The following is a 23,364-nucleotide window of genomic DNA, read 5'->3' as shown; positions in this document are numbered from 1 at the left end:
TTTATTTTAAAATACTGTCTTGTCTGTTGACATACATTTACCGTTATACTTTGCTAGTACTGGGCTGGACCCCCCTTTTTCCATAAATTCGTAGATTTTACAAGGTGCTAGAAACGTTCCTGTGAGATTTTGGTCCATTTTGACATGAGAACATCATATAGTTGCTGCAGATTTGTCGGCTGCACATCCACAATGTGACTCTACTGTTCTGGCCACATCCCAAACAGGGGTGCACATAAGTGGTCTGCAGGTGCGCATTCGCTGTCAAAATAAAAGACGCGCACCAGATAAGAAGTTGCAACGCGCGTTTGCGTCCATATAAAAAGCACAGTTTTTGTCCGCTAGAGTGGGATTTTCACGGCATATTCTGCACCACACCTCTGTGCGTTCATCATTTGTTTGAAGCCAGCTCACCTCCTGCAATCACTTTTCCGAGAATACGCGCTTCTTTTGCGGTTCGGACTCCTTCTGACATTTCTTTGGAGGTGGAGGAAAACCAAAGTAATTGCTTAAAGGAGCTTCTTCTACATCTTTCTACATCTACATCGTTCTAAACAAATGTCTGTCCTCCTCCAGAAAATATTATGGACGCAAACGCGCGTTGCAACTTCTTATCTGGTGCGCGTCTTTTATTTTGACAGCGAATGCGCACCCGCGGACCACTTATGTGCACCCCTGATCCCAAAGGTTGTATTGAGATCTGGTGACTGCTTAAGTTTGAGCTTTGTAGAATCCGAGCTGCTGGAATCAGATCAGAAAATGGATACACTAGAGTCATAAAGGGATGGACATGGTCAGCAACAATACTCAGGGAGGCTTTTGTGTTGATATTTTCTGTGTACGCCATTACACCACCAGCACCCTAAACCATTGATACCAGGTAGAATGGACCAGTGCTTTCATATTATTTGCACCAAATTCTGACCTTGCCATCCAACTATTGCAGCAGAAATTGAGTTTCATCAGACCAGACAATATTTTTCCAATCGTCTTTTTCTCCAATTATGTTGAGCCTGTGTGAACTGCAGCCCTGTTTCCTGTTCTTAGTGGACAGGAGTTGTACCTTGTGTGGTCTTCTGCTGCTATCGCTCATCTGTTTCAAGGTTTAATGTGTGCATTCAGAGATGCCCATCTGCATACCTTGGTTGTAACAAGTGGCTGCTTGAGTTACAGTTTTTTTCCTATCAGACTGAAACCATCTGGTCATTCTCCTCTAAACTCTGACATGATCCACACAGAGAACAGCCACTCGCTGCATACTTTTCTGACCATTCTCTGTAAATCTCTTGGGAAATCCCAGCAGATCAGCTGTTGCTGAAATATTCCAGCCTATATGGCACCACCAATCATACCAGGTGACTTAAATAGCCTTTCTTCCCCATTCTGATGTTTGAACTAAAGCTAAAGGTCTAGACCATGTCTGTATTCTTAAATGTGTTGAGCTGCTGACATGTGGTGGGCTGATTACATATTTGCATCAGCAAACACTTTAACAGAGAGGCTGATGAATGCATATGCAAATAAGAGTTTGGTTAACACATATTTAAAGAATACATTTGAGAAAACTTGCAATGCAAAATACAAAATGTGAAAAACACATTAAAACCCATTTTCTCTCTTTTTTTCACACACCGAGCCCGAAATAAATTTGCCGTCATTTACTTTACAGATTTACCGAAAGGTTTGTTTGCATATCAAAAATGGATTTATTCCCGGCTGCTGACAATAATTTGGAATTTTTCTGATTAATAAATGCAGATATAATCCCCTCTCTAAAAAAAACTCTAATGTTGACAAATCGAAGCACGAATTCTGAATCTTGCTTCAGCCATTATTCAGATTTCTGTTTTAAAAACCTGTGAAATTAGCATACATTTAAAAGTCTAATTCCTTATTTGCATCCTTAAAAGAGCCATTCGAAACACTTCGAAAAAGAACAAAAAAAAAGTCATGTTCTTGGTAAGTAACCAGCTCACGATAAGCCAACACTGCAGGAACTACAAGACACGATCGCAGATCTTTACAGAGGTGATGTCGATTAATGCCCGCTCAATTGCCAACAAGTCTTATATTTTAAATGACTTGTTCTGTGCAGAGACGCTTGATTTTATGTTTATCTCTGAGACGTGGCAGCGTGAGAATGAAGTCTCACATCTTTTAGAGCTTTGTCCCGCAGACTGTTTGTTTCTCTGTGCACCTCGGATATCTCGACGAGGAGGTGGAACAGCTGTAATTTTAAAAAAAGACATTTTTATGCCAGATGATCTCTTCGAGCTGTTACAATTCTTTCGAGATGATCGTGATAAAAATTGGAAGAGATCAGCCCATGTACGGTATCTTAATTTATCGTCCACCTGGGTCTGCTGCATCTTTTCTGGCAGACTTGCAAGAACTTTTAATTTCCACTATTAAACTGGGCAAGGTCGTCATTGTTGGAGACTTCAACATTCATGCAGAAGACTCATCAAATAGTACCACTAAGGAGTTCCTGAGCATCATGGACTCTTTTAATTTTGTTCAGCATGTATCAGGCCCTACTCACACTGCTGGGCATACTCTGGACTTGGTCTTCACTTATGGCATTTCCCTTGACCACGTGAATTTAAATGACGTTGTTTTTAGCGACCATAAGTCAGTCTCTTTTAATGTGTCTGTCAACTCAGAGTCTCTTCCCCAAGGTTTTTTTTAGGCACAGGCGCTTTATTGATGACTCTGTTATTTCTAAATTTTCTTCCCTTTTCAGCCTTTCAGTCGGTGGCACCAAGGCTGTGGAACAGTCTACCACCACAACTACGTTTGGCTGACTCTGTGTAAAAAGCAGTTAAAAACTTTATTATTTAAACAGGCCTTCTGTTAATCAACACTTTTGAATTTGCATTATTTATATTGTCTATTTTATTACTTGATGTTTTCTTTATTTTAACCTTTGTGCACAGCGCTTTGTGACTGCCTGTCTACGAAAAAAAGTTCATGTCATTTAGTAGCGATTTTAAATCTTGTCTTTGTCTGTTGAATATACTATTATACTGCTTAAATCCTTTTTAGTCTCCCATCTGTGCGCTGTAAACGGCCAGTCTGGTGCTGGGGGACGACACCTCCACTGCCTCGCAGAGCTATTTTAAGAACTGCTTGTGTTGCTTCTTCACTGTGAGAGTCAAGTCAGGGACTCCTTGGCTGATAAAAGCGGGCGTAGTCCGGCTTTCGTGTTGGTCTATGATCGTGATGACCTCTCTTCATTTGCGTTCGACTCTTCTGATTTAGGTCACGGTGGGAAATGTTTGGATTCTTTCCCAGCTGACACGCTCTGACTCGCCCTCTGTGCAATATGCTGCATGTAAGCAAACAAAGTCCAGTACAGTTTGCGTAATAGGGCCAGGGTGCCCGTGATGACTGGGACCTGCGTTCTCCTAGGAGCGAGCAGCAGAGTATGAAACAAGGTGGGTCGTGTGTTTACCTGCTCTGAGCTTTTGTGTGACTCGTGTGCTCGGCGACAAAGCCTCCTCGACCTTTGTGTCTTTTTCTGTTTCTCTCCCTCCGCTCGCTTTAGCTGCTCAGACTATTCTCCCCTTTGTCTCGGTTTGCTTGCACCCTACTCATCCAGGCAACTGTGCGCATCACAAGTCCACAGAGTGTGAGTGTGCGTGCACTCGTTAGTGAGTGAGGCCTCTGTGTATCTCGGTTGTTAGTGACAATCAATTGCGCCATCATCCCCCTCCCCCGCCCTGCACCCTGCGTTCATCTCCGATCTCTCTGTCTCACTCGATTTATCTTCCCGCCGTCGCCCTCCCCTTTCAGTCCCTTCGCTGACTCGCTTCTTCTTTTGATGTCCTCTCTGTTCTTCTCTCGCAACCATTTTTCACCCAGTGGGCTCACGTCACTCCTGCACGCCTGCTTTTATTTCTTTTCTTTTCTGTTTGTTTATCTAAAGGTAAAATGTCTTTGCGGAAATGAACTTTGCAGACTTTAGGCGAGGTCACGCCGGGCTGTCCTGAACACCCGCCAGTCACCTTGTTATTTAATTACAGGGATGCACTTAATAGGTTGGGATTAACTAGGAAACAACAACAACTTGGTACTGGCCCTAAAAACCCAGTGTTGACTAAAATTCCCACCTTTCCTTTAGCAGCCCACTTCTCATGTTCCCTTTCTGTGTCTAATAATGGATAGCAGAGAATTTCTGTGGAGTAGATGCACTTTGAATTGAAGCAGGATGTTGGTATTGGACAAGGATGTTTTTGTGTATAATATTGATTAGCAGACTCTACATTACAAAAACATTGCTTTATGTAGAAGTCGTCATTGAACACCTTTTACACGGGCCGCTGTGCCCTGTGCTGACATGCTTGTTGCCCTGTAGCCTGTTCAGCCTCTTATGTCATTATGTTACCTTGCTGCTTTTAACCTCCCTCCCTTTCTCTGAAGTCTCCATAGGGCTGGCTTGAGCTGATTAGAGAGGCCATGCTTGCATTGATTAATTGGATGAGTCTCGTCTCCATGCCAGTCTCCTCTCGTCTCACAGTAGTGGCTAAAACAAACACACGCAAGGCGTTTAATGGCAGTGGAGCTTTGATGACAGGAAGTACCCGAAACTGTGGGTGTGTCAGCAAACACAGTGTTGGTGTGAACCTGAATAGCACTCATCTTAACAGCAAACCTTACATCTACAGAGGAGAACAGTACCTTAAAAGGTGTAGGTGCGTGCAAGCGTGCTATGTTTTGCATTGATTCAGTGTGCGATTTTTATTTTTTTATTTTTTTGTCTTTTGGCTGCACCTTGCTAAAACCTGACTCTGAGAAAACTTGGAAACGTTGCTCCCTGCTCACCTTGTCAGCCTCCATAATGCTTTAATTCGTCCTTCAGGCTCTGATGACAACAACAACCTCTCCCATCTCCATGACTCTGTCTCCCCACTTAATTTGTCTCCTCTCCATGCTCTCCTCTCACTCTCATCCACTTCCCCTCATCTTTTTCGTCCTCCCTGTTTTCTCTCTCCTCCTGTCTTTAAGTAAATTCTGCTTCAAAAGCTTGTCTCTGAAAGGTCGTCTGCTGCTTCTGCAGACCCCCTGTGGCCTTTCATCTTTCTTCTTTATGTTGCTCTTTTTTTCCCTGTATCTGTCATTTTCTTTTGTTGTTTTTATTCGATCTGCTCTGCCCCTAGCACTTACCATGGCAGAACCAACAGCACACACGCATATACTGAAAATGACACACACAAAACCTATTGTAGCTCAGCCAAGTGAATGGCTGGCTGGGAAAGTCAAACGCTCTGCATTTGCCGGGATGGAATAACAATCTCTGGAGATACAGTGCCAACCAGAGAGCCCCTAAGGGGCACTGAGGCTTTCTCAGAAATGCAGACAATCACACAAGCTTACTGCTATGTTGTCCCTCTCCCATCCCTCCTTCTTCCATTACAGACCTTTTTTTTTTTTTTTTTTTTTTTTTTTATATCAACCAGCTGAAAGCCCCAACACCAAAGAGGCTGCATGGTGTTGTGTGCACAAACAGCATGTTTGCACATATGTGTGCTCTGACTGTTTGATCATGCTAACCAAGGATGAGGAAGAATAAACAAGCACAATAACTCTATAACGACGCGAGGCCTCATTCAGTGAAATCATTGCATGATGAACGACTGCGGTTCCACTGTGTCGACTACACAAAAGACGCCTTGTTTCTGTGATCACTTCAGCTGAACGGCCACTTTGTGGTGTCATTATGACCCGTATATTGTTTTGGATTGGTGAGGGAAAGTGGGTTTTTTTTTTTTTCTTGTCATGTGAATGTTTGTCTTTTTTAAGGTCAAATAAGGTCAACCCTTTATAGAATCTCTTATCTTTAAAACTGGTCTTAAAATGCTGCTGCCTTTGTTTGTATTGGCAACATTCAGGAAGTCATACTGGTATATGTGGATTCTAAATATCACGTTTTAGTTTGCATCCAAATATCATGTCATGTTTGAACTTTGCTTACCTGTAATGCTTTAATTTTATTGTACTGCAAACTTCAATGTTTAAAAAGAAATCTCATGAAAAGCCGCCCAGAGAGTGAGCTGGCTCGGGGGAGGTTTGAGCTCTTGGAGTGCTCCTTCTTTTGATCCGTTCTCATTTTCACCTCTTTTCAGTATTTAACCCGCTGCATTCTTTCCCCCTTTGGAGGGTGGAGTTAAACACAGCTGAAATGTTGATGGCCCTTCTTCTTGAGACTTGTGAGCTCTGAAGTAACCCATTAATCATGTTGCCATAGTGGGATGAGTGACTGGGTGCTTGTAAGACAGAGCGGGAGAGAGATAGAGGCTTGGCCTGAGAGCAACTCGGTCTTCCGGCTACAACCTTACATAATGAGAGCTAATGGGTTGGGGAACATAGACATACCTGTCCAGTCCACTCACATTAGGGTGAACAGAAAGCTGCAAGGCTGTTCTTTTCTGTCTCAAGTACTGTATGTACAAGGAGTGCATTTAGAGCTCGTGGGGGTCTCTGCAGTTGTCACATGAACTCGAGAACTCTTTCATCAACAGCACCTCGTGCAGGAATGTGTTCAGTCAGTTTAACCGGGTAGACACTTCTTTAGCTTACCATTTATTAGTTGAGGGCAGTTAGCAACCAATAATTTCATGATGCATAGTAAAAATCTTGAAGTGTTTAGCCATTAATGTATTTTGTGCTGCTGGGTAACAAATTTAATAGTTTAATTTATACTTTTATCTACTTGGCTGTCATTCTCTATGGGTGTCAGTTTTCTACTGCTTATCGACTACTTCCAGTAGTTTTCCGCTCAGACCATTTTGTTCAGGCCTGCTCAATTCTGTAATTAAATTGCAATGTAATTTTTTTCCCCCCATTGGTTGATCTCATCTTCCCACCTATCCCCTGGCTACTGCAGAAGTGGCCCTCAGGGTACTTATACGTCTGGTTTGAAATCGCTGATTAAATCGAATTGCCAATTTGTGCTACAAACACTACAGCCTCCCTCCCCCCTGCACTGATGCACTATTGCTTCATTGTTTTTTATTAACCACGTGTTCCCACTGTCTCTGTGTTTTGTTTTGTTTTTCCCCCCCCCAGGCCGTGAGCCCTGTGCAGGGTGATGATGAGCAGTCAGGGCGGCAGCAGCAGGGGAAGTGGCCAGCATGCTGCCACTCCGCCCCCTCGTCACACCCCTGGACCCAAGCTGCAGGTCCAGCGTTCCCACTCTCGTGACACCATCACCATACACTTCTCTGCTCTGGGGAAAGAGGAAGACGATGAGGAAGAGGAGCTCTTTGGGATACCCGCTGGATCTGTTAAAGACAAGTCTGTCCTCGATGGTACAGGGGGGCTTCAAGGTCCAGCTTCAGCAGCTGATGACCGGTGCGTTGCTACAGGCTTGGAAGCAAAAGAGGAACTGCTGTTTGAATCTGCTGGTGCAGACACCCCCTCGGGACCTGCTGTTCTCCCAGTTTTATCTACCACCTTATCTGTGCAGCCCTCAGACCCTCAGCCACACACACACTCTCCTGCCTTGACTATTAATCCCACATCCACCCTCTCCTCCAATCCTCCTGCCAGCTCCTCCTGGCCGTCTGAACGGCTCCCGGTCAATCCCTCCCCCGCAAGCTCCAGCTCCTCTTCACCATGCAAGTCTGCAGCACTGTCATCCTCCAAGCCTTTTCTTAGTCTGGTTAGGTCTTTGTCCAATGACGTTGAGTCTCGAGAAACTGTCCCTTCACTTTCCACCGTAGCACCAACCCACGCACGTCATCGACACTTAATGAAGTCTTTTGTTAAGTCTCTGTCCACGGACGCTTCCAAGGCTGACCATTCGGAAGGGCCTCTTCAGCATCAGCAAATACAGCCATCCCATCGGCCTCCACCTCGCAACATGCAACTCTTCAAACAGTTCTCCCAACCCCGTTTATCCTCCAGTCCCGTCATCGTCACTCAAGCAGGTGGAGACTCTAAAACAGCCCCCTCCTCCCCCATCATGTCTCCAGATGGTAGGTCCTTCTTCAAAGTCCAAGAGGTGGAGGCCAAGATAGAGGATACCAAGCGGCGGCTATCGGAAGTGATGTCAGACCCTCTGCAGCTTTTTAGTAAGATAATGGGGGATGAGTCTGGTACGGGGTCTGCTGGAAGTGCTGCTTATCGTGCCAAATCGCTGTCCTCCAGCGCGTCGGAGCTCAGCGGAGTAACAGCGGTAAATGGACACGGAGAAGGTGGCAACAACTACAGCATCAAAGAGGAGGAAGGGGCAGAAGGAGAAGACGAGGAAGAAACCCCCACAGCTAAGGGCCCAGAGTCAGGTTTTTTCTCTTTCCCATCACTCGCGCCAGCCCTCACCCAGGCCTCATCTTCTGCCCTCCACAAATCTCCCTCTCTCACTCTGGGCCGCTGTTCGATGTCAGCCCTGGTAGCTCGACAGGAAGACGAGGACTTCTGTGAGCTGTACAGCGAAGACTTTGAGTTATGTACTGACACAGAGACACCGGACGGTGATCGTTCTGGGTCCCGGCAACCCCATACTGGTAGCACTGGTTTGTGTAGTGAGCTCGATCCAGAGGACGAGAGAGCCGAAGAGGAGGCCGAGACTTTACCCGTGACTGGTCTCATTATTTTAACACAGTTGGTGTATTGGTATTTGGTGCTTCCTGTGCCACCCTGTGTGTGCTCAGTAGTGCACGGGATAATAGCGGGGTTCGCGTTGGCGTTGCTCGTGCTTTGGCTGTCATCCCCTCAGCCCTCCTCATCAGTGAGCAGAAAAAGGAGGCGAAGGATAGAGCAATGGAATGTGGCCCAGCTGGATATTAAGGAACCAGGGATATTCAAGGTAAAGGCAAAACATGTGACTTCAAAAGTAAACTTGTGATTAGTTTTCCCAAGTGTGGTGCCTATGTTCAGTTTGTCCTTACTCTGAAGAAGACTATATGTTTCTACTCTGTTATTTCAGTTGAATTGCCTTTGTTAACACAGTGCCCTTCGGGAACAAAAAGGTAGGAGTTTGGATGAGAATTCAATCTGTGCAGCCTGTTGGGGAATCACGAGGTTGTGTTGCACTTCTTCTCCAGTGATGGCTCCAGTTTTTCTTTAAGCGAAACATTTTAATGACAGCACCACCGTTTGCTCCTTATTCTCGAGTAACCTCAGAAAATCAGAAGAGAAATCTTTGGTAATTTGACAGAGTTATGCAAGCATGTGTATGTGTGTGTGCCTTAGTGGGTACTAAGCGATTGCACAGGATAGCCTGATGGCTAGAGGCCACAGCTGTTCCAAAAAGAGGAGCTCTGCAGAACATGATACAGGCAGATGAACGACAGCCCCTCGGGCACACAAGTGTGGGGAAGCGGTCCAACAAGCTTTGTCTTTTTCTTCATACTTGTCTTTCTTTGGGAATACACAAAGTCTCAGATGCCCCACTTTATCTTTTGCTGTGTTGCATAAATTTTAAGCAAGAATGTCTTTTTAAATCAATGGTATGTGATACATAGTGGAGATTCAATAAACTGCGTTTTTTGGCACTTTAATGATGGTTTCATTTTTTATCTCAGGAGGTTACTTAGTTAATTTGAGCAAATTAATTCTCTGGTTTTAAACTGAAAATCTGATGTGTGTATAAAAGACTGTGCAAAAGTCTTGAGAGGTGACTCGAGTTTTACTTCATTGTAGCTGAAAAGTCTTCTGCTTCTCTCTCGCAGGGCTGGATGAATGAGATCCACAGCTATGACCCGGAGACGTACCATGCCACCCTGACCCATTCCGTTTACGTCCGTCTAGAGGGCTCAGTCCTGCGTCTGTCCAAGCCCAACCGGAACATCTCCCGTCGTGCCACACACAATGAGCCTAAACCTGACGTCACTTACATCAGCCAGAAGATCTACGACCTGACTGACAGCAAGGTGCGGTGGCTTAAACAAACCTTTTGGTCATGGAAAGAGAGATTTTTGCTAACACCACTCAAAGACGAGGGGGAAATTAATGTGTTAAGTGTGTGTGCGCGTCTCCTCAGTGTATTACTGTGCTTGATGATAAGCTTAACATTTAGTGACATCGAGCACACGTCCCGTCACATTTGCCTTTGCCCGACTGCATGCTCGCTAATAGGTCATGCTCAGTGACAATCACAGCTTGTGACTCGTAGACTGTGTGTAAACGTAGAGTGAATATCACAGGTCACTGACCTTATATACACAGTTGTGTATCTTGTGTACTAGCGCACTGATTCAACAGTTTTGCATATCTCAAGGCACAGCTGACATTTCTCATGTCAGTGTATCACAGAGCAAAAGGTTTCATCATGTACCCTTAACCTACTCTTCTTCTCTGGTTTCCTAAAGTGCCCTTTCTCAGTTATTATTGTAGATACTTAGTGTGTAGTTTATTCAGACACTCGTACAGGAAAAGCATCCCTGAAGGTCCAATTTCTGCTCATGGTGTTATTGTTTTAATCTGAGATCCAATACCGCTCCAACCCATTACAACCACAGGGATGAATGAAGTGCTGCTGTATGTATTAGAGAATTGTTGGCCTATAGCAAGAACAAAAGCAGAAGTACATGAACCTTTCCAGCCCTGAATGGTGCCAAATCTTGGTTACTTATCAACAGAAAACAGGCATATTCTTACATTTATTGCCACCAGTTGTTTCCACTCATACCCTCAGGTATCAATCTGCCGCATAAAAATGTGAACACTTTTTCTCTTTATCTTCTTTTCTTTATAATCATTCTGTTGCCCTAGAAACACCAATAAAGAAATAAAGAAAGCACTCGTGTTCATGAGATTGATTTAGTGAAGTCAGTCTTTATACCCCACAGATATACCTGATGCCTCAGAGCCTGGCTAGGAAGAGAGTTTGGAACAAGAAATACCCCATTTGCATTGAGCTGGCCAAGCAGGATGACTTCATGTCCAAGGCCCAGGGAGAGAGGCCTGAAGCTGGGGAAGAAAAATCGACAGTTCAGAGTGAGAAGGTGGAGAAAACGGACAAGGGTGAGAAGGCAGAAGGATCGGCGTCAGCAGAGGAACCCAAAAAACCAACCTTTGGAGGCGGGGATTTGACTATCTACCTTTTCGGGAGGACGGGTCGGGAAAAGGAAGAGTGGTTCCGTAGATTTCTTCTAGCATCCCGAATGAAATCAGAGGGAAGAGGTGGTAGTCTGCCTAGCATCTGCAAGAATGGTGAGCTTCACACTCTCCCAGATCAAGGTGCAAACACACACACACGTAAAGCATTTGTTATCCATGTTCTTTCTTTCTTTCTTTTTTTTACACACCTGTATTTGCACAGACACGCGCCATTCCTCGATGTCAGAATAGCCGTTCTATTAAGTAGGCAACTGCGCAGCAATCAGATCTGTGCATAAGCCCCAGCTTAGGGACTGCCAATCCCCTCAACTAAGTGAACCGATGAGTGTGGTGGGTCAGCAGGATTACAAGCACAGAGCATCAGCGTATTATAGCATCACTTTCCACAGTGGGATGTAAGCCTGTGCGGAGGAGGCCTTATACAAAGAGAAATGCCAAAATTGTGTGGGTCAGGAGATAAAGGTAGTAAAGGTAGGGCTGGATTACTGGAAAGCAGTGTACAGCATGCTAATTCAGAGTGCTGCAGTCTACTGTGAGAAAGGAATACAAAAATAGCTGACAGCTATCTAAGGCTAATTAAATTTTGAGCATTTATTATTATTGTATACAAATCTGGAATCACTAAAAATGTTCCGTGTTCTAGCATAATTGTGTCAAAACACCCCCTTCACATCCCACATTTCCTTCCTTCCATTTGTAGCCTTCTTACCCTCCCACAGTCGCAGTAGCAGCTTTCAATCTGTCGGAGGCCTGGAGGCTGACAGCAGGAGCAGCAGCCGGGGAAGCCTGGAGGAGCTGTCTCAGTCTCAGTCTCGTCACAGAGAGACCACCGCCGCTCTCTCCTGTGGCTCTACTGCAGGCTTGAAGCAGAAGATGCTGTTGGACTATAATGTCTACATGGCCAAATACGTGAGTCCCCAGGTGCCGCCTAGAAGCCCGACTGCCACTGACAGCGCTAGGAACAGCCCGGATAGCAGCCCCCAGACTACCAAAAAGGTAGGAGACAGATGGATGCATGTCAGGCTGAATAGAAAAAGATTGTCATCCAAAGTGGGCATCTATCAAAAGCCCCCCCTGGGGTCTGCACGTCTAAACCACAATATCAACTAAATCAGTCTGTTGTCACCTGAAGTTACCCCAGAGAGCTCCGAACCACTGGCAACTCAGTGAATCTTACTGAAGGGTTGCTGGGAGCAAACTCAATATATCAAGCTCAAGCTTGATGCAGAAAATGATTATAGATATTCAAAACTGCCATTCATACATGTATGTGTGTCCTTTAGCTGCGTAGGAGTTCAGAGGAGACTGCGGAGCCTGAGGCCTGGGTAAATGCATTTCTGGGAAGGATATTCTGGGACTTCCTGGGAGAGAAATATTGGGCCAATGTAGTCTCCAAAAAGATCCAAATGAAGCTCAGTAAGATCAGGGTGAGTAGTAGTAGTAGCAGTAGCTACAGTTAGTAATATCCAAATGCAAGAAGATTTCCTCAAGAGATAGAGATTTGTCTTTGCGTTGGCTGTATTTGTATCTTTTTCCGTACATGTTGTCTTTTAGCTGCCATATGTTATGAATGAGCTGACTCTGACAGAGCTAGACATGGGCTTCTCCATTCCTAAGATCCTCCGTGCCTCCAAACCTTCAGTGGACCACCAAGGTAGGAAGAAAATTACATTAGGTGTGTTATTTTTTTTTACATTTTTGTGGGTGCTTTCAAGATTTCTTATTTTTATCTTACTCGAGCCACTTATTAATTCTGTCTTTTCCCCAACCCGTCTTCTTCACCTTTCATACCATATCTCCATCTTATTCCTCTTCTCGCTAGATTAAGCCATAACCCCCTACCCTCCAACACTCTGTCCTTCTCTCCTCTGGAGTCTAGCCTTTCTGCATGTTTGCTCTATTAAGCCACAGTAATTAAACCTCATGTCTTGGCTCCCCCTCATCCATTACTGAAACACTGACTCACCCAGCCTGCTTTAAGCCTGAGCAAAGGGACTAGTTTGACACAGAAACAGAGCAGAGATTATCGGTATTAATTCCAGCTGGTTTAAGGCAAAAAAAGAGATTGTTAAAAGCTTCAGTCATTTGGGGTGGGGTTTTTTTTTAGTTTTTTTTTTTTAAATTTGTCATTTCTTAAAATATGATGATTATACACTTGCTAGCCATTTTGTTAGGTATTGTTCAACTGGTCGAATGCGTCATTAGCCAATGACATGGCAGCAACTTAGTACATTTAAGCATGTAGACATGGTCAAGATGACCTGCTGAAGCTAAGGCTATAATTGACATGAGCTCACCGAAATTGGACAACAGAAGAAAAATGTCGAATGCTGAAGACTTCACTGGATTCAAATGGCCTCCACAGTCACCAGAGCTCAAGATCTCTGGAGCACCTTTGAAACCAAAATCTGTGAGAAATGTTTCCAGCACCTTTTCGAATCTGTCTCATGAAGAATTAAGACCCTTCTGAAGGCAAAAGGGGGTCCAACTAGTAAGGTGTACCTCATAAAGTGTCCAGTGAATGTAAATGTCATGAGGAGCCGCCGTGTTAAAATTTTTGTTTATCAATTCCAGATTAAGAACATTCAGTTTTTCTTGATCTTAGGTCTAAAGATTCTTGTTGTTCAGTTGTTGGAGCAGGGTGTCTGCAGAGCTCACAAATGTGTCTGAACCTATACATCCTCAGATATATACTAACAAAGCATCATTAGCCGATGATGAAATGTGCGCTTTCATCCTGCATGAACTGAACACGCTTGTGATTTCTTCTCTTGTGTGATGATGGTAAAATTGAGGGAAAGGCAGCTTCTCAATGCCTTATTTATGGGGAGACATGGCTTGATTGACAATGTTTACACTGTGCTTCGATAACCGCACAATACACACAAACTGATGTTTGTCAGTTGTGCAAAGATGTGAAAATGAGCTAGAGGCTTATAAGAAACAAGTGGGTATAACATTCTTGACGTTAGTGTATGCACAGAACCATTTTAACCATCTTAGCATGCAGACATTTCATAATTAGCTCAGAGGAGAGTCGGGCTGAAGCGTCACTTTTGCAATTGCTTGGTCATGCACATGCTGCACAAATGGAAATTATTAATGTGGAGGCAAATTCACCACACTATATGACAATGAGAGCGATTTAAAGGAATATCTAATGCACGATTGCTGTGATATGTTTCCCGGTTCTACATCTGTCTGTGGTAGAGATGTGTTGGCTCCTTCAAATTTAATGAGAAAATCCAGACGGTCTCTTCCAGCTGTTTGTCTCGTGCTAGACAATGAGACACTGTCTTCCATGATGTGTCTTGCTGCTGTCATGTAGCTTCTCTCTGGCACTGCTGTCACACAGACTGTACGAATCAATGAGCATTTACAGGGAGAGGGAAAGTGAAGAGAAGGGAGGGGGGCAGACAGAGGGGATAATAAACGTCAGTTACCGGCTGCAGACGTTCGCTGTGCAAACAGCAGGGGGATCGTAATCTGAATAATTCTCCTGCCGCCCGCTGAGGAGTGGGACGTGTAAACAGGAAGTAGCTTAATAAAGAACTGCTTCCTGATAGGTGACCTTTTTTTAGGTAGATGAGCACTACAGTTAACCTTGCAACAATTAAACACAAATCATTAGGTTGTTATTGATTTTCCTTATGCTATTGACGAGGATGTCAGCAGGCATGGGTTTGGTATAAAAAACATCATAAGTCTTTGTTTTCTTTCTCAGGTTTGTGGTTTGATCTGGAGGTCTCCTACACGGGCTCTTTCCTCATGACGCTGGAGACCAAGATGAACTTGGCCCGTTTGGGAAAGGAGGGCGAGGGCCTTGGAGAACATGGGAAAGATTGGTGAGGCTTTAAAAGTGCATTTCTTCTTTTATGCAGAATAATGAAGCTGAGTGAAGCTCGGTCTGATTTTATTTTGTTTTTAAGAAGGCTTCCAGATTTTAGAGTCGTCCTCCACAGCTTGTCCTGATTCCTCCGTGTTTGTTTTTCTTCTTATTGTCTCATTCTCAGTGACAGTGCCAAAATAAAATGTGTGAAGGATTCGATTTTCTGCTAAAGAAAACCAGCTCTGAGTCGGATGGTAATCGGGTGCATTTGCATTTTTAGAGCCATATTAGTTGTCACATGCGTTTTTCACAGTTCCTCCCCTTTTGTCGTGTTGCCTTTTCCCTCCTTCTCTTTATATACTAATCCTTCCCGTGGATGCTTACCGCTGTGGACATGTGTACAGTAAACTGGCGAGTTTGGGAATTGGATGCCTACAGTCGCTGTCCCTGAAACAATACATTTTGTTACCCATTTGAGTTATTGGATCTTTTTTTGAGTGAGATCGGTGGAGAAGTAGTTCCTGGGATACATTTAATGGGAATTAATAGTGATTGATAAGGGCTCTTTGCAAAGCCACTGGGGCCTGACTTTGCAACATGAGTGCTTGTTTATGTGTGCGTGACAGGTCAAGGCCACGGACATACTGTCTGGCAGACAGTGACGAGGAATCGTCTAGTGCCGGTTCATCGGACGAGGAGGATCCTCCAGAACTCCTCAGTGACAAACCTGTTCTGCCTGGAGCAGAGGGGTGAGCAAATGTCTCTTTCTAACAACATTAGTGCACCTCCGAATTGAAAATGAGCAGAATAACATTCGTACTGAGGTTCTGAAACAGAACATTTTTCCTTTTTCTATCCAACCAGCCACCCACTCAGACATACATATTTGAAAGCTTGCTGATGATTTAATGTAGCACCCGGTCACTTGCACACATAGCCCCTCGATAGTGGGTGCTGAGTAGCAAGAGATGCCGTTATGAATTAATTATGAACCTGACTCACTCCTTGTCTCCCCTCCTCCTCTGTTTCCATCATCGACTTGCGTAGTTATGTGGGAGGCCACAGACCCAGCAAGATCATGCGCTTTGTGGACAAGATAGCCAAGTCGAAGTACTTCCAGAAAGCCACAGAGACGGAGTTCATCAAGAAGAAGATGGAGGAAGTATCCAACACGCCCTTGTTGCTCACCGTAGAGGTGCAAGAGTGCCGCGGGACTCTGGCTGTCAACATCCCACCTCCCCCCACAGACAGGATATGGTATGTTTAGAAGGATGTGGAAAATTGCAGGATGGAGTTGGTATGTCACAATCTATGTGAATGGCTTGAGATTATAGCACTGCACCCTCTGCTGGGCAAAAACAACAACACAAGCAAGTGATGAGAGAATAAAAATGTTTAATCACATCTAAGAAATGAGGGCACAAAGGTGTGTTTTCCATTAAAGATGTGGAACATTGAAGCCTTAAATACACACTGATTTATGTTTGGCTTAATTAATACGAACTTCTTTATTTGCGCCACTAAATAGGTGCTAAGAAAAATATAATTAAAACAACATATAGAAAAATCTGTTTCTGTTGCATGCTATATATGTTTTGCATGTTTTCCTCCATGTTTTTACCTTTTTTCTCCTTAAATACTGCTAATATGTATTTTTTTTTTTTTTTATTGAAATGAAGCAGTCATTTAAGGAAAAACCCATCAATCGACATCTGTTTCATGAAGCTGGTCTGAAAATTCAACACGATTATCACAAACTTCTCTTTTTGGCTGTCAGGTATGGTTTTCGGAGTCCGCCTCACCTGGAGCTCAAAGCACGGCCCAAACTCGGTGAAAGGGAGGTGACGCTGGTGCATGTAACAGAGTGGATTGAGAAGAAACTGGATCAGGAGTTCCAGGTATACACTGGGAGAAACAAGCACCGGTGAAATCTAATCTTAAGTCATAATAAAGTCTACTTATTGTCCATTTGCAAGTTCCATTGTTAAAAACGAGGAATTGCATGGTTTTAAATTTACACTCGCTGGTCACTTCATTTACTATACCCGCTGAACTGTTCATTATTGCAGATATCTAATCAGCCAATCACATGGCAAAACGCAAATACATTAAGACATGTAGGCATGGTTAAGACAACTTGATGAAGTTCAAACTGAGCATCAGAATGGGGAAGGAAGGTGACGTAAGTGACTTTGAATGTGGTATAGTAGTTGATGCCAGACGGGCTGGTCTGAATATTTCAGAAACTGCTGATCTACTGGGATTTCCCCACACAGCCGTCTCTATGGTTTACAGAGAATGGTCAGAAAAGAAAGAAAAATATTCAGTGAGCAGCAGTTGTGTGGATGAAAATGCCTTGCCAATGTAAAAGGTCAGAAGAGAATGGCTAGACTGTTTTAAGGGCAAGAGTACCTCAAATAAGCACTCATTGCACCCAAGATATGCAGAAAGGCATCTCTACATACAGATGGACTACAGCAGCAGAAGACCACCCTGGGTGCCAGTGTGGTCAGATAAGAACAGCAAACTGAGGCTACAATTTGAAAGATTTGACAACAGAAGATTGGAAAATGTTACCTGGTCTGACGATTCTTGATATCTGTTGCAATGATCATTAGAATCAGAATTTGACATGGATCTGTCTTGTGTTGTATTAATGATTCAGGTTTGTGGACTTTGGGCTAGTTCTGGTTCTAGTTGCTGACCACATCCACCCCTTTGTTACCACAGTGGACCCATCTTCTGATGGCTGTTTCCACCATGTTAACGCACCATGCCACAAAGCTCAAATCATCTTAAAACTGTGTTCTTGAACACACAGTGACCATGTTCAAATGGCCTCCAGAGTCACCAGATCTCAGTTTAATAGGGAACCTTTTGGAAATGTTGGAATGGGAGATTCTCATCATTGATGTGCAGACGATAAATCTGAAGCAACTGTGTGATGCTGTGATGTCCATATGGACCAAAGTCTCTGAGGAATGTTTCCAGCACCTTATTGATTCTGTGCCATGAATTAAGTTAGCTCTGAAGGTAAAAACCGGGTCCAACTTAGTACTAGCACGGTGTAATGAAGTGGCTGGTGAGTGTTCAGTTTGAATTTGACACTCTGTTTGGAACTGAACAAGGGATTTTAAGTATTTAGCACATCCGAATACACCTTAAACCAGTGGTGTCCAAACCCAGGCCTCGAGGCTCGGTTTCCTGCAGGTTTTAGATGTGTCCTTGATCCATCACAGCTGATTTGAATGGATAAATGACCTCCTCAACATGTCTTGAGGTTCTCCAGAGGCCTGGTAATGAACTAATCATTTGATTCAAGTGTGTAGACCCAGGGTGAGATCTAAAACTTGCAGGACACCGGCCCTCGAGGCCTGGAGTTGGCCTTAAACCAATGTTCTTTATGTAAAATACCTTTGGCCTATTTAGAATTACCACCCATGTGTGCATAGGAGGAACATGTAGATCCAAACAGAAAGTTTTAACCAGTAGGTTTAAATCCAATATGTTGTTAATACATTGTGCTATTTTCAATTGAATATAGTAAAAAAAAAAACTCCAAATCACTGGAATCTGTTTTTACGTTTAACACAGCACCCTAACCTTTTTTGTAAACATGGGTGCATTTAGTGCATGATGTCATATCCTGTGGTATTTATCAACTGATGTTTGAAAGTCTACCATTGGCATGGCCGAGAAGCTCAAAGTTTACTCACCAAGGACAAAGAGCACCTCTGCAAACTACCGCAGCAAATTGTCCCTGTCAGGTTTACCACACATCAACATTTATCTCTGCCTCCTCCTCAGGGGCTGTAATTACGTTTTGGCCCCCTCCACAATGCTTCTAGTAAAATATAGCGCTGCGGTGCACACTGTTGTCATTTGTGAGCAAGTGTTTACATCTGGCTTTCAACAAACGCTGGACTCAGGCTTTATTGGGTTTCAGACATAACAATACAGGGTTGCTTTGTTGCTTTCTTGTTAAAAGAGATAGTTTGAAACTTTATTTTTGTTTTCATTTTGTATGTTTTTGATGACAAAACTAGAATTTATAGGTTCTGTTCCTCTAATAGTCTCTCACAGTGGTTTTCGAGTAAACATGCTTCACTGTCCTCCACCATATTTATTGCTAATCCTTGTTTTTGTTTTTTTTCATCATTTCACAGAAAATATTTGTGATGCCAAACATGGATGATGTGTGGCTACCCATAATGCACTCTGCCATGGATACGCGTTCAAATGCCAACTTGTTTACTGTGACAAATGATGCCTTGAAGGATCCAGAACCCGAATCTGATGTCTCTGACATGTGAAGGCACGCTGCTCGAGGTGTTCAATGACAAGCTTTTTATCGCCATGTCCCCGCCCCGTCTCAGAGATCACAGCTCTAGCAGTGGGCTCGGTCGGCTCCCTGGTATTTTTACCAGTACTCCAGTCCTGCTGTCGCACCGCTCCATGAAGGCTGTGCTTCAAAACGATCTGAAATCTACTCATATCTGGCTATTAAAAGCAAACAGAAGAGAACAGTGACTCACAGACTGCCGATCATTCACACAGTTTTAGTGTGACATCAAATATTATGATTCACTCTGATGAAATTACTTTTTTGGGGGACATGGTTAAAGTGTGTGTGTGTGTGTGTGTGTGTGTGTGTGTCATGGTGGATTGACAAATAGCCATCCGATCCAACCAGAGGAACCATAATACCTGTGATGTACAGCTGCCCCAAACGTGATAGTTGTACAGTGTAAACCTTTTATGTGACGTTTCTAATTGACTGGTTTATTGTTACTATAACTCTTTGAGAACTCCTGAGGCCACTAAACGAAGATTGTGTATATCTGAGCGAGCAAACACCTGACAGAATATTCCTTTAAATTCGCAGGCGATTTCGCCGAAAACCCCAGCATCTGTGATTACATGTTTCACAGGGATGTCGAGACACATTTATCAACCACTCACACTGCTGCCTGTGCCGGCTGCCTGGCACCTATATGCAAACCAATCAACGGCTCTGCGTCTATAAGACACCGGGCCTGTTTAGAATAAAGGACTGTCATTATGCTTTTTACCTGTGTCATAGGACTTACAGAGGAGTCGTGTGAATTGAAGTACATCTGCAAACGCAGCAGCAAAACATTGCCTAGGTCTATTGAATGTATACATAGGAATGCAGCTCTTTAGCTGTGCAATGGAATAGCTCATTCACTAAAAACGTGCTTCTAAGCAACATGTTTCAAGCGCTCTTTTCGTGTTATGTTCAGAGTCGACAAAAAGTAATAATTTTCTATTTTTTATTGCCAAAGCAATCTTTCAGTGTGGTTTAAAGAAAGAAACCAGAGGGTTGTGTATGAGGTAAACAGAAATTCAGAAGACGGAGAAAAATAATCTGCAGGGAGTGATTTTAATGAGCAGGAGACTGAAACACTTTTAGTTTAAATGGAAACACATAAACTCAGAAATGTGTAGTTTAAAGAGCTGGGACATCCACTCTTGCTGTTTTATTTTAAATCAATAACATACTGGATATTAGCCATATTATTTAATGCTCTCAGCAGACATCCAGCTAATGAATGCTCCGTTTCTGTTGAATTATTTATTGATTTCCTTTTTTTAAATGCTGTCTACTGTTGTACACATTAAAGAAAAACATGACATACACTAGAACTACAGGATCTTTGTAATCTGCCAAGACGCCCTGCTTTACAGGTGACTTTTACTTTATATGTCCAGACATGTGTGTTGACAAGTGTATGAGGCAGAAAGTGCCTTTAAAGTAAATTAAACATTCCTCCATAGTGAGCCGCCGTGTTTCTTGCATCAGTTGAGAATAGGAAAAGGGGAAAAAAAAGTCTTTGTGCCATTACTGTGTCTGTTAAGACATGCCCATTTTGGTTTTTCATGTCTCGGTGTTGTTTATTTGCACAAGTGATGACAATATCAAACATTGCTGTTGTGTTCAGTGATGTTGCAGAATGTTACGTTTCTGATCATTGTGGATCAATAAAATCTTTTTGCTCGGAAAGAATACGTATGGATTTGATGTTCTGACAGAAGAGATGAGGAATGAGAAGCCGGAGCCAGATTCTCATCAGAAGACATGCATTTATATGCTGTTTCGCTTCATAAGGTACGCCTGTTCAATCACAAGGCGCCAACTCAGTGAGTTGAGGCGTATCAAGATGAGATACACCAGAATGGAGAAGAAAGGTGTTTTAACTGACTTGGCATGGTTGTTGATGCCAGATGGGCTGGTATCTACTGGGATTTTCCTGCACAATCATCTATTAATGTAACAGGGAATGTTCCAAAGGAGAAACTATTCAGTGAAAAACGCTTTACTGATGTGAGAGGAGGGCGGGAAGAATGCTTTGAGCTGATTGGAAGGCAACAGTACTCAAATAACCACTTGTTATGACTAAAGTATGCAGAAGAGCACCCTCTAATTACACACCAAACAAACCTTGAAGCAGATGGGCTACTGCAGCAGAAGACCACACAGGGTGCCACTCATGTTAGCTAAGCACAATCCACAGGCTACAACCCACAAAATTAGACAATGCAAGGTCTCTGTGTTCCCACTCGTGACCTGGAAACTGATAGTTTGATCTGCTGAGAGTTGTCTCAACTCCCGAAACAAATCTGTGGGTAGAGACGTTGCACAGGTGTCATTTGTGGAAGTGTTTATACACGTGAAGTAGTGGTGGCACATCACTGGATGATATGAAGCCTGCTGAGAGTTGGACTTTAAGATATTCAACAAATGAACTTTATTATTTCCAATTATAAATATAGTGGCTATAACAGCCACTTATGAGATGATGCCGCTGTCCCATGTCATAAGTGGCATCTTATTTTTGTTAACCAGTTTTTCCTAGCCCCGTCTGCTCTCATCTGGGGGAAGAGGAATCAAGGACGTGAAGTATGAAAGACAACACTTCACAATCTAAAAATAGTATGTGTGTGGATGTACATTCACTTGACAAAAATATTCAGTATTTAACCGGCTGCATTTCTTCTTTTTAAACATCTGACTTGTGGTGTCAAATTAAGTGTTAATGCTAACAGATGTGCTGACACCACAGACGGATGTTAAACTCCGTCACGTGGGCAGCTTCCGCACTTTGAGAACACTATACCTGAACTTCATCTCGAGTCTGTGTCTTGCTTTAAAAGAGAGACTTGGTGAAATAAAAGCCAAGAAACCCCAGTTATGACAAGACATGACTTGATCTTGCACTGCTCTCCACCTTTGAGTGGCCACGGAAGAGGCCAGCCAGGTTCAGAGGAGTGCCCAGAAATAAGTTAAAATAACAAAAACGACGCTGTTGGTTTGTGGAAAAATGCTTTATTCTTTTTAAAGAGTCAAGATTCAAAGTGTTTATTGTCATGCGTCACAAGAGAAAAGGCATTTCTCTGTGCAATGAAATTCTTTCTTTGCTGTCCACCCGCAGATGTCGATTAATATATACAATAAAAATAGAACAAATACAAATAGTACAAATAAAATAAAAACAAAGATGGAAAACCCCCCCCCCCCCCAAAAAAAACATGTTTATCTGAGACACTGCAACTTCAAGCCTGGGTCCACTTCTTGAGCATCACAGGCTGGTCCCTGAAGAAGAAAACAAATAAGCTCAGTTGTTAACAAGCTGTTTATAAAGATCTTTGAGGGGGGCAGATCAATAATGTCTTCAAATTTATCAGAAGACTTATCAGTTACAATCATTTTGGATTACACTCAAATTACTTACTGTGTCATTATCCTGAACATCCATTCACACTGAAGGCCCCTGTGCAGAAAATGATATAAAAAAAAAAAAAAAAGCTTAAGTGCATGTGATTGATTGATTACAAATCCTGACCTGTGTTAGTGACTCAACTCAGATTTCAATTCTGACTTCATTTTCAGATCAGAAGTCTAACGCACGAAAACTCATCATCCATGAACCAAAGGGAAAACACATTTTCTGTACTTCATATTTCTGACTTCATACCTCGCTGCTGGCCGTCCTCCACGAGACTGTATGACACCACCCTGTCCACGTGAAGTGCAGAAAACATCCACTAGAGCAATCACCATCCTATTTCACAAAGAGACCAAAATACCTGGTTACAGATGGGAGCTCAAGCGGGTTGTATTTTTATTTAGTTTTTTTTTTTTTTTTTTTTAAATAAGTTCTTACCTTCGTTTTCTTTGCTCATGCGGCCTAGTCAAGTCCCGCTGCTCAAACGCGCAGTCATTGCTTTCAGTGCTCTAACTTTACACCTCCCCATCATATATGCACTGGCAGTCAGCTGCAATAATAATAACTACAACATAAAATTTCATAGCCAAATTAAACACGACCATGCCGCAGTTCGCTTACCCAACGCTGAAAAGCATGCTTCCCACACTCTTCGCAGACCGCTGTAGAAAATGTCCCCCGGATCTATTTTATACCACATCCGGTGTCCGTATCGCTTTTCTC

At 43.2% G+C, this 23,364-nt stretch overlaps 1 protein-coding gene and 1 long non-coding RNA gene across 4 annotated transcripts in view; one reads left to right on the top strand and one right to left on the bottom strand.

Moving 5' to 3' along the window:
- The window catches only part of tex2 (testis expressed 2), a 29,886-nt gene extending 9,332 nt beyond the window's left edge, over nt 1-20,554 (top strand). For 2 of the 3 annotated variants that reach the window (XM_085454140.1, XM_085454142.1), the window contains exons 3-13: nt 7,069-8,809; nt 9,675-9,875; nt 10,794-11,157; nt 11,765-12,060; nt 12,348-12,491; nt 12,619-12,718; nt 14,789-14,909; nt 15,520-15,642; nt 15,941-16,150; nt 16,671-16,791; nt 19,060-20,554. In XM_085454140.1, the coding sequence (XP_085310266.1) occupies nt 7,091-8,809; nt 9,675-9,875; nt 10,794-11,157; nt 11,765-12,060; nt 12,348-12,491; nt 12,619-12,718; nt 14,789-14,909; nt 15,520-15,642; nt 15,941-16,150; nt 16,671-16,791; nt 19,060-19,206 (3,546 nt within the window). In that variant the 5' untranslated portion in view covers nt 7,069-7,090 and the 3' untranslated portion in view covers nt 19,207-20,554. Of the gene's footprint in view, nt 1-3,261; nt 3,438-7,068; nt 8,810-9,674; nt 9,876-10,793; nt 11,158-11,764; nt 12,061-12,347; nt 12,492-12,618; nt 12,719-14,788; nt 14,910-15,519; nt 15,643-15,940; nt 16,151-16,670; nt 16,792-19,059 lie in introns of those variants that run through there. The other variant, XM_085454143.1, reaches the window with a different exon arrangement.
- A 1,673-nt stretch (nt 20,555-22,227) lies between these two features.
- On the bottom strand, nt 22,228-23,346 carry LOC146711325 (uncharacterized). The gene is made up of 4 exons (XR_014920139.1): nt 23,080-23,346; nt 22,891-22,977; nt 22,648-22,686; nt 22,228-22,508 (listed from the first exon to the last, which is right to left on the bottom strand). It is a non-coding gene; the product is annotated as an uncharacterized LOC146711325 (long non-coding RNA).
- Between the last annotated feature and the right edge of the window lie 18 nt (nt 23,347-23,364).

The sequence above is a fragment of the Copadichromis virginalis genome, linkage group LG4 (genome assembly GCF_057382275.1).
Source record: "Copadichromis virginalis isolate Kocher_CV1m ecotype Utaka linkage group LG4, C_Virginalis_male_GT1.1, whole genome shotgun sequence".
In the NCBI taxonomy this organism is placed as follows: Eukaryota; Metazoa; Chordata; class Actinopteri; order Cichliformes; family Cichlidae; genus Copadichromis; species Copadichromis virginalis.
This window is presented reverse-complemented; position numbering and strand designations above follow the sequence as displayed.